Source organism: Solanum lycopersicum, chromosome 7, assembly GCF_036512215.1.
Source record: "Solanum lycopersicum chromosome 7, SLM_r2.1".
Taxonomy (NCBI): domain Eukaryota; kingdom Viridiplantae; phylum Streptophyta; class Magnoliopsida; order Solanales; family Solanaceae; genus Solanum; species Solanum lycopersicum.
This window is the reverse complement of record NC_090806.1, coordinates 64,182,389-64,194,055: the sequence shown is the minus strand read 5'-3', so window position 1 is coordinate 64,194,055 and position 11,667 is coordinate 64,182,389. Positions and strand designations below refer to the sequence as shown.

At 24.3% G+C, this 11,667-nt stretch overlaps 1 protein-coding gene across 1 annotated transcript; it reads right to left on the bottom strand.

Moving 5' to 3' along the window:
• Window positions 1-1,154: 1,154 nt before the first annotated feature.
• Window positions 1,155-2,388, bottom strand: LOC112941846 (transcription factor MYB15-like). Its single transcript, XM_026032066.2, has 3 exons — window positions 2,154-2,388; window positions 1,934-2,063; window positions 1,155-1,818 (listed from the first exon to the last, which is right to left on the bottom strand). The coding sequence occupies exons 1-3, from the start codon at window positions 2,284-2,286 to the stop codon at window positions 1,326-1,328; spliced, it is 756 nt and encodes a 251-aa protein (XP_025887851.1). The 5' UTR covers window positions 2,287-2,388; the 3' UTR covers window positions 1,155-1,325.
• Between the last annotated feature and the right edge of the window lie 9,279 nt (window positions 2,389-11,667).

The window sequence follows — 11,667 nt, the reverse complement described above, 5'->3', positions numbered from 1 at the left end:
GTTTTTATTGATTTATTCTTTTGGAGTTTCAAGTGACTTTATAAATTTGTCTTGTCTTTATTATGACAATTATAACTTAGCAAATAAAAAACCCACGACTTTAACGAGTGTACAAATTAAATAGAGGTGGAGACGAAATTGCCTCCTTTTTTTCAATTATGCCTATTAAGATTGATTTTTGATGGTTTTGTTTCACAAGAACAACTTTGAATGTTTTAAATCATAATCTTTTAAGAACTATTAAGATTTTTCATTGATAAATTTAAACTACATATATTTAAATCTAACTTTAAGATGAATTGTGGTAAATTAAAATAAATTGAATTAATAATCATTGGATTAGTATGTTTACCACACTTACATAGATTATCAAATAATTCATTGTTTAGGTGAGCTAATTTTGTCATCTCTATTTACAAGATAAAAAATCAATTGATCATTTATGGGCAGTGTGTATAGTCTTGCATTACAAAATGAAATTGACATATAATAATAGGTAAATGTAAACTTCATGACAGGTCTTATAATGGAATCTGTTAGTTCCAGTTAAATTACACTACCATAAAAAATAATCATTAGCGGTATTTAATTCTTAATTATCATTAAATATATATTTTTAACGGCAATTGTCACTCTTTGTATATATCGCTAAAGCCTTTAGCAACATTGATTCTAATGACACTTAATTAATACCAATAAAAACTTTAGCGCTCTTTATTAGTGTCAATATTTAATACCGCTAAAGGTTGTTTTTGTCGTAGTGTTATACTCTATAAACTGTAATTTTATAATAATAATTCAAAATATCAATATGTGCTTATTTTCTAACTTACTTTTAAATATGTAAGATAAACCCAAAAAAAGAGCATCTTAATTTTAAGCTTATTCTGAAAATAAATTATACTTGTAGATTTGTGAAATTTACATGTGAGGGATCACAAGTACACATTTAAAATGAATGAAAGGTAAATATATTAATCCAGACAAAGATTACAATTAATAAGATAATGCCTAACATATTGCTTGTAGTCTTCTACTTAAGGTTCACTTTTTTTAATTATTAATTGAAAAAATAGCCTAAACACCCCACAACCTAGTGAATTCAAAAAAAAGAAGAATAAATAATTCATGATATTGCAAAATTTAAATAAGAATTTGTCAATAGAATGAGATTTTCATATAAAATGTTGTAAAGTACAAGTGTAAATTCACATGATCGAGTACACTAATCTTTAACGATATAAATAATATATCTAATGTAATTCTTCGATCAAGTTGAGTGTATTGGGATGAATCATTAAGTACTTCTTTTGAATGTTTTTTTTTTACCAATAATTATTACAATCATCAAAGTCAAAGGAGGAAAGAAATTCATGAGGTATAAAAGGAGAAGGTGGACACACAAGTCCACAATAATCAATTGGAGGAGCTACAAAATCAATTTTAGTATCCACTTCAAATGGTTGTGTCCAAAAACTTCCACTTGTAATTTCCTCCAAATTAGCCAATTCTTCTTGAAAAATGTCTTGTTGATAATCAATAGAGGATAATGCTTCACTTGATGACTCATTTGGTGACCATTCTGAGCTTTCCAATACTATATTCTCATGCATATTATTATTAATGTTATTAGCACTTGCATTTTGATTTTCCACATTACTCTTTCTTTTAGTAATATTACTTTCACTCCTCTTCTTATTGCATTTCTTGCTTACTTCACTTGAGTTATAATGAGCGCGCTTCTTCAGTGTTGTGTGCCAATGATTCTTTATCTCGTTATCTGATCTTCCTGGTAAGTGAATTGCAATTGCTGACCACCTGATATCATAAATGTTAACAATTATTAAAAAATCTCACGACACAATGAATTATTCAATGTTGAATGTATTAAATTTAAATCATGAATTTGTCTTAACTCTACAAGAAAACGTACTTATTTCCAAGTTGAGCATGGAGGTTCAAGATGATTTCATCTTCTTCTTTTGTGTAGTTTCCTCTTTTAACATTTGGTCTTAAGTAATTCATCCATCGAAGTCTACAACTCTTTCCACACCTTGCTAAGCCTAATTCACCAAGAAAATAATTGTATCATAATTTAGAGGCGGAATCAAGATATTAAACTAAATGATTTCGAGCTTGATATAAATTCTTACCAGCATACTTGGGTAGTTGTCTCCAATTCCATGATCCATATTTAGTAATATAAGCTGCTAATTTTCTATCTTCTTCAGGTGTCCAAGTACCCTTTTTACGACCATTTTCGTCGCGGCAAGGTGTTCTCACCATCTCTAAATTAATTTTGATCGATCTCAATAATATTCTTTTGAAAGAGTTATTTATTTATAACTAATATAAATAAGTAGAGAAACGTGAACGAATATATTACAAAGTTCTTAGTTTTTGAGTCATATATATATTGAGAGAGGGAGCATAACGTGTAACACGTTAAAAAATGGGGCCTTGTAAAGAAAATTCCATTATCTTTCGTCAAATATTTATTTTTTGCTATGTATAATGCAAAAGCGACATTCTACTCGTTAAAACATTGATGTATTGAATAGACCAATCTTGTGGTGACAGTGAAATTACAAGCAAAATTTGAACCACGCACTAAGGAAAATAAAAATCGATGTATTTTATTTGTGAATTCAAATATAAAATTTTATATATCTGAAATCTAAAATAACTTAAAATATTTCAAGTCGTATGAAAAAGTTTTGATTAAAATTAAAAGGTTAGCTTTTTGAAAATTTAACTATATAATTTGAAACAGATAAAATATTTATTGATATTTTTTATTCAATTGTTTTATGTTTTGTACTCATGTTAATAGTATTTGTGGACCTCTTGACATCGTACAACAAAAAGCTAACAATGGACCAGCCAAACATATTGTGTGTGAAATATTTTCCTTCCGACTAAACAAACCCTTCATTTAAATTTATTATATGCTAAAGCTTTTCAAATCATTATTTCAACTGAATTTCAAATATATATCTTTTATAATTATGTGAGGCTTTTTGTCGTCTCTAAAGAAAAATGAACTCAAAGTTTATAGAGATAGAGACTCACACAACTGATACTAATATTTACGTGAGACACATAATAATAAAACTTTTCGTATAAGTTAATATTTGCGGAGTAATATAAAAAAAAAAATAGAATCAAATAGTGGACCTGTCAATTTAGGGTCTTGAGGCCCTATTTCATTGTGCACCAGGAATATCACTATTTAATTAAGCCGATATTTATGACCTTCCTATGATTTTCCTCCCTTTTTGTGGAAATTAGCGACTTAAATTAATTAGTAAGTACTAAAAACCCAACGACACATAACATCATAATTTGGCAGATTAATTTTCGTTGTCAATAATTAGAAACCTTTGATGAAATTACAGAAGTGCAGTGTTTATATACTCCTTAATTAGTATAATTAAATTTTTATACATGTCTGATTTAAAGATATATATGTTGGATTGGTCATATAATAAATCATATATATCCCTACGGTTACAAAATGAGCTGACATATACGCTTTCACTTATCGGAAGTGAAAACACTAGTTTTAAATTTATATGTTTTACTTTTTTAAAAAATCATTTAGGGATATATATGATTATTTAAGCAAATTTCAAGGTATGTTAAAAAAAAATTCGGACATAAATTAATTTTTGACTTCTTCATTATCATTATTTGAGAATCTTATTCTTATTCTATTTTTTTTTTATTCCTTAGTGTAAAGAAAAAAATTTAAAACTATCTTTTCATTGATATATTGTAATTTACAACTATATTTTCGGATACATTGTAATTTATTTTTGTAGAAGAAAAAAGTTGGGTTATCTATAATATATTTTACAAGAATATTAGCGAAACTTTAAAAAAATTGACCATCAAAATAATAAAATCTAAATTAGTCATTGTAAAAAAAAAAGTTTTAAAAAATACTACACACTTGAGGAGGATTAAATATACCCATATGAAATTATAATTTTTTTAAAAATAATTAAGAAGTTCAATAACCTTTTTACTTCTATTAGAGGAAAAGAGTGTAAGTGAGTTATTTGTATTACGGTAGTGATATATATGAACTACTTTCATAACAAGTGATATCATCTCTAAACGATAAAATTGTAGGTATATTAGATCATTTTCTCTTTAATTTTTAACTTCGACTTTTTAAAAATATCATTTTCAACTACTTTATATTTAGCCATTATTTTCGTTATTGTTAAAGTAGTATATACCAGCAGCCCCATTTTTGGCAGTTAGCATAGGAACTAGATAAAGATATTCATACTAGAACGGATCTAATATCTTAATATATTTTTTTTTTAAAAAAATCAAATTTTAATATAATTTTTTATATATTTAAGCTGTTGATTATTTTTTATTTGCCTAAATTCAATGTGAAGAGCTTAATGTGAAGAGGACTATTAAGATGTTCATAATTAAAGTATTTTTTATTATCAAATATTGATATTTTACTCAAAATAATTATAAAATATAAATAAATATTACCGACATTCAAATAATAATGCAAAAACTAAATAATATAAATTTTAAACTACAAAACATTGCTAAAAAGAATTTTATAATTTCAAAATAAATTATACACTACTTAAACTAAAGTAAAAAAAAAGAAATGTTTTTTAATTTTTTTCTAAAACACGATGAAGCAGACACATCGACGGAGTCATAGCTAAAATGAATTTCATAATTTTAAAAAAATTATATTCTAATTAAATTAAAATTAATGAAGAACAAAGGAAAAAAATTTAAATTTTTTTTGGAAACACGCTGAGACGGACACATCTACGGAGAAAGTTAAAGTCATAGTTAAAACAAGTTACATAATTTTGAAAAGAAATTATAAAGTAATTAAATTAAAGTAAAACAAAGGAAATAAAATTTTTAAATTATTTTCAAAACCCACTAATTATGATTAAAGTAGATCAAAGAAAATAAACTTTAAATTTTTTTTATCAAAACACGCTAAAGTAGACGTGCCTGCTTCAACACAAACTCTCTCTTATATATAATAAGAGAAAATTAATTAAATTAAAGTAGAATAAAGAAAATAATTTATTTTTACTTTTTTTAAAACATACTAGAGCAGGTACGTCAACACAAAAATCTCTCTTACGAAAATAACAAGAATTTTTCTGTAATTTTACAATAATATATAAAATTATAATATATAAATAAAAAATAAATAAAGTTTACTATAAAAAGAAAAAAGTAAAAAGTTTTAATAAAACTTAATTAAACTTATGATATATTCTAATTAATTAATTAGTTAATATAAATCGTTAATACGGGAAAGGAATATCTTATTTTTGAAAAAAAATGATTTTTTTGTTTCTGTTGCTTTAATTTTTTTTTAAGAAAAATGGAACTCTCTAGCGCTTTCCAAATGACAAAAGTTCTGCTTCTCTTTTTTTTTTAAGAAACGGAACTCTCTAGCGCTTTCCAGATGACAAAAGTTCTGCTTCTCTTTATATTTAAAAACATTTTTTACTGATTTGTAAAATGTTTAATTTTTCAAAAAAAAAAAAATCTCAAAATAAATAATTTTTACTTTCTGATAATAATACCAAGCATGCTTTTAATTTATGATCTCAACTAGTTTGATTTTTGTTATACATTGTAGAGTAAACAAAGAATTGAGTATGACATAAAACTTTCTTAATAACCGACTATAACCCTCCCCAATTACGAATTATCCCCATTTTTTAATTTGAAAATTTTATTTTATTTTTGGAGTTTGGAGTAAAAAATTGATACAATATAAATTCATTTTTTAATTAAAAAAAAACAAAAAAGGATTAAAAAATATGTCTTTGAACTGTAAATTTGAATAAAATTTCTATCAGTTAAAAATTTGGTGAAAAATATCTTTGTAATAAATAATTTTATCTAAAATGTGATATTGTTATTTAATGAGTCAAAATTGTCATTTTTCAAATAAATATATTATTTTTTTCTTTTTAAACCCATTTCATTTATTTTTCGAAAAAGGTCAATTTTAACTTATTACATAACAATATTGATATTTTTTAATCAACTATTGAAAACACGAACATTTTTTGACCAAACATAAATTAAGGACATCTTTTTTTTTTCACATAATTCAAGAACACTTTAAAAAAAATTCGAAAGAAAAATATCATGTTCCAACGAGGCATCAATGTATTTCTACTTTATATTTAGCCGTGATGTCAAATTATTGACGGCACAAACATATTTAAGACTAAATATTAATTGAAGATATTTTTATTTAATTTCACATAATTTATATTTGAAAAAAAAATTATATTCTAAATCAAATGATCATACGAGATATTATTTGTTATATTTAACTATTATTTTTTTATATATAATTCAAGAACACTTTAAAAAAAATTCGAATAAAAATATCATGTTCCAACGAGGCATCAATATATTTCTACTTTATATTTAGCCGTGATGTCAAATTATTGACGGCACAAACATATTTAAGACTAAATATTAATTAAAGATATTTTTATTTAATTTCACATAATTTATATTTGAAAAAAAATTATATTCTAAATCAAATGATCATACGAGATATTATTTCTTATATTTAATCATTATTTTCGTTCTCGTAAAAATAGTATACCCGCAGCCCTATTTTTGGAAGTTAGCATAAGAATGTGAATCCGATAAACGAAAGTATTATTGTTGGCTTTTCTAAGGCTTAATTATAAGATTTTGATTTACGTACGGGACTTTGTCTTCTTGTATTAATAGACTTGCTAGTCAAAAAGTCATACTCTAATTTCATCAAATAATTGAGTTTGAAATTTACGTACTAATGCTATATAAAGATAATTTACGCATCTATAAAGTATAATTGAAACAACAAAAAGTATACTTCCTCTCATTTTATTTGTGGGGGGAAATAGTTGGTACGTAATATTATAGTTAAATTTGTAAAAATAAAATTGATACAATATTTTAAAGAGACAAATATAAAAAACACAAGTAAATATTATTTATTTTTTTAAAAAAAGATAATTCTACCCATTCTGTAAGATTCTTCGCTTTCAATTTTTTCTTTTTTTGTGTTAAAAATATTTACTTAGACACTGCAAGACTCTTTTGAAAATAGAACGTTTATTTTTGTTATATTGGTACACAAATAGAAAAAAATAATCCTAAGAATGCATGGATATGTCCAATACAAAACGAGAACAATGTAAAAAGGATAAAAGAGACAAAAATAAATTAAAAGCGGAGAATAAAATAGAATCACATAAATTTAACTTTTTAAAATAAAATCAAATCAATTTTTTTCTTTCTAATTAGCCTTTAAGCTTATTCAATAACAATTAACTAAAATCTATAGTAACTTCAGTAAGTTACTATTGATAAATGAGATGTTTTCTGAAATAGTTTTTATAATAATGAGATAAATAAATTATGATCGATTAGTTTCTTCTTCAGGAAGAATAAGGATAATAGAAAGAATATTTTCTTGGGATTTGAGAAGGAGCGGATATGTATAATTGACGCTAAAATAGTTTGATAATTTATTTGTTTTGTGAAATTAATGAATAATTATTTATTAATTATAATAAAAATAATATAATAAATATTATTTTTTTTATTTAATTTCTTTAACAAAAAATGAAAATACAGTTTCTAGATGAAGTGTGGATTCTACTAGGTGTTTTTTCAGTTTTTCTAAATCTCGTGGTCAAGGAGTTTTATTACTTTTTTACGTCATCCGACAGGATTTTTACTTAGACCAAAAAAAGAAATTGGTTTATATTTATCTTTTTGAAAAGAAAAGAAAAAGTAAATAATGATGGAAAATTAAAAGAAATAAGTCTTTTATTGGGAAGACTTGACGTAGGAAATATCTCATTCATTTACGTTTGCATATATGCATCATACAACTTTTATTAAAGTAATCAACATTTCATTGACAAACTTTCCAAGTCTTTTTTAATAGAAGTTTTGTCAATAATTACGTGTGATTTAGAATCATGATTTCAAAATAGTATTATGATAATAAAAATAATGTTTTAGTGGTACTATATATATTGACAAAGAAAATTAAAATTTATAGGTATTAGTTGATTGTTATTGAATCTAATATCACTATAAATCTAGAGACACTTAAAAAGAATACTTACTATCATTAAAAATATATATTTAATGTCAATTAAGTTATTGTCTTTGATTAATTAATTATCAGTAAAGATTATTTTCGATATAATGTATTTTGATACGTAATTTGGGTTCATGACTCTAAACTTACTTAGCAAACATAGTCCCTATTTGGAAAAATGTCTTATCTTAGCTTTTAATCGGAAAGTGGTTTACTTGCATAGCACAAATAGTCCATATGAGGGGGAAAAAATTATTAAAGATTTCATATCTACTGTATTGAATAATTTATTACTTTCCTCCATTTTAAAAAAAAATTAGTCTAGTTTGACTTGAAACGGAATTTAAGAAGAGAAAGAAGACTTTTTAATCTTAAGACTCCAATTTAAAATTATGTCAAATGTATCAAAATATCCTTTAATCTTGTAGTCTTAAGCATGTCACCTCAAAAGTTAAAATTTAAATATTATTAATAATATTGATTAATTAAAATATTTTTTAATCTTAAAGTAATAAACATTTTCTTACTTTAGGGTGTGTTTGGTATGAAGGAAAATGTTTTCCTAGAAAATATTTTTCTAGAAAACAAGTAGATATTGGACTTATTTTCTCATGTTTGGTAGGTGAGTTGAAAATATTTTTCGGAAATGATTTTTAGTGTTTAATTTATGAATGGAAAATGTTTTTTAGGAACATCTTTTATTTTTACTAGAGTAGAAAATAATTTATGAAATTAAAAATATTTTTTTAAAATAATTTTTTTGGGTGGGGTGGTGGGGGTAGTGGGGGCGGGGTGGGGGCACGGAGAGGGGGTAGGAGTGAGAAAATAAAAATTTGAAGTTGATAGTATTTTAAAAAAGCAAAATTAATATTTTTGGGGGTTGAGGGTGGGGCTGGGGGGGCTGGTAGGGGTGGGTAGGGGGGAGTAGGAGTTTAAAAACAAAAATTTGAAGTTGAAAATATTTTTAAAAAGCAAAATTAATTTTTTGGGGAGGGAGGTTGGGGGGTAGGTAGGGGGGTCAGGGATCGGATGAAAAAAATAAAATTTTGAAATTGAAAATATTTTTATTTTTTTAAAAATTGATGTTTTTCCAAAAAAAAATGTAATTTGAAATTGGATGAGAGCTTTGGAAAATATTTTCCTTAATTTTTGAAGGGAAGTCATTTTCCAAAACTTTTGCCCCAACCAAACATGAAAAAATTGGAAAAAAAATTCCCGAAAATATTTTCCTTCATACCAAACACTCAATGAAATAGACTAAAAAGAAAATAAGATTATTCTTTTTTATACGGATAAAGTATAAAATTATGAATATTTATATAATGACTTTTTAACACTTTTCACAATGATATGGTTTGTAAATATTATAGTAAAAACGCATAAAGGTAAAAGTATCATGGACTAATTAATTAAGTTCCAGATATTACATAAACGAAAAAAAATTGAAATAAACCATGAATCTTATTGTAAAAATGCATAATTGGTAAAAATATCATGGAATGATTAATTGAATTTCCATATATAACAAAAAAAAACATAAATCTTATTGTGCAAATGCATAATTAGCAAACATATCATGGACTAATTAATTAAATGTCATATACTGCAAAACAAAACAAGAAATTTATTAAAATCTCAACAATAAACTACATTAAAAGAAGGAAGTTACCGAAAGATTTTTTTTTTTTTTGAAAATTGTAATTTAATCATCATTGATTCGAATACATCATGGCAAAATCACTTGTAATTTTCTTCATCCTCTTGGTTTTTACAGGAGGTACTATAATCGATAGATTTTGTTATTTAGCAATAAATTTTATTTTTTAATAATTCATATATATTAGTTTTGTGATCGTGCAAATAAAAGAAATATTCAAATTAACATATGCACAATACAATTTAGAGATTTTCAAACTTTAGTTGAAAAGTAATATTTTTTCATAATCATTGTATTGTGAATATTTCCCAATGGCATGTGTTCATTAAGTTTACCACTTTGACATATCATCTACAAGTCTACAATTACACATCTCTTACATATTTAACTGATTCAGTAGAAAATGTCAAAATAACAATCAATTCTATTATATGTATTTAAATGATGTAAATCTTAATAAAAATGTATAAATAAAAGATGATATCAACTTTAGTTATCTCACTTAGGGGTGTATATATGTCAATTTGATTTGTTTTTTCATTAAAAAAATTTAAATCAATTAATATCGATTTATTAAATTTAAAAATCAAATTAAATCATATAAATTCTGCTTTTTCAGTTTCGGGTTTGGTCGATTTTTTAGGTTTTTTACAACTATACTGTATTTGAAATAGAGATCAAATATTTTTTCACTTACCTGTATGATAAGCTAAACATTAAATATGTGAAAAGGCGGTAAATTCATGTGAGTACAATTTTTTTTTAAAAAAAATATCAATGTTCATCATGTTAAATTAATAAGACTAGCTAGAGGGAACCTGAATACAAAAAATATTTGCAACATAAATTGTTAGCTTCGAATTTGAAAAACTATAATAATATAATTGTAACATCGGATCTTAATACAAAATAAAATATTTATAAGTTTTACAAACTCGAATTTGAAATAAATATAAAAACATTGAAAACTATAAGCTAACTAAAAATATATTAACAAAGTAGATTATAAATAATATTTTTTAGCTATAAATAAAGTAAAATTATATATACATGTCAGTTTGATTTAGATTCATTTTACTTTTTTTCTTTCAATACCAAATCAAGTTAAGAATGATTAATTTTTTTAACCGCCAAATTAACTAAACCAAATTATAAATCAACTTTTTCAATTTAATTTGATTCGTCAATTTAATTTGACTTTATTATACAACCCTAATCTCACGATAAGTTAAACCTATTTATTCTATTGATCTTTATGTTCATCTTACGGCTGCAATTATTTAACTATCCCGCGATGCAAACTTTGACTAATTGAATGCCAATTAGTGGACCAGACCTGTTTGTGAAAATATATGTATCAGTAGGTCCACAATCACATGCAAATATATGTTTGACGATTCACGAGGATTGTAATAGAATGATACGTAATTTATTATTTTATTTTTAATTAAAGATTTTAAGTAAAATAAAATATAGGGTGTACAATTTCATAGAATAAAATATCGTATAAATAAAATAATATCTTAAGTGATTAAACGTTTTTTTTGAATATCTTTGACATAATCATTTATTATAGTTAGTGTTTCTAATGTTCTGCATGGATTTTAAATATCTTGAATGAGTTAGTGCATGAGTATTTAATCTTATTAGCATTAATTTTTCCCCTTTTAAAAAAGATTTTTGTTGCGTAATTTTTGAACACTTTTCGTAAAAGTTTTGGCTCTCCAACTGATTTCTTTGTGAAATTTATGACTCTCTTATCAATTTCACGTTTAAGTTCTCTTGAGTCAAGTAGTCATCTTTGTTATTAAGTTTTTTAGCACAATTTAAATTTAATCATATTTAATTATAAATAATAAATGCATCGAAT

Bases quoted from the DNA above. Each gene is read 5' to 3' on its own strand.
- LOC112941846 (XM_026032066.2), bottom strand. From the start codon at position 2,286: ATGGTGAGAACACCTTGCCGCGACGAAAATGGTCGTAAAAAGGGTACT. The intron at 2,064-2,153 runs GTAAGAATTTAT...TTGGTGAATTAG, and splicing joins ACAACTACCCAAGTATGCTG to GCTTAGCAAGGTGTGGAAAG. The intron at 1,819-1,933 runs GTACGTTTTCTT...TTATGATATCAG, and splicing joins CATGCTCAACTTGGAAATAA to GTGGTCAGCAATTGCAATTC.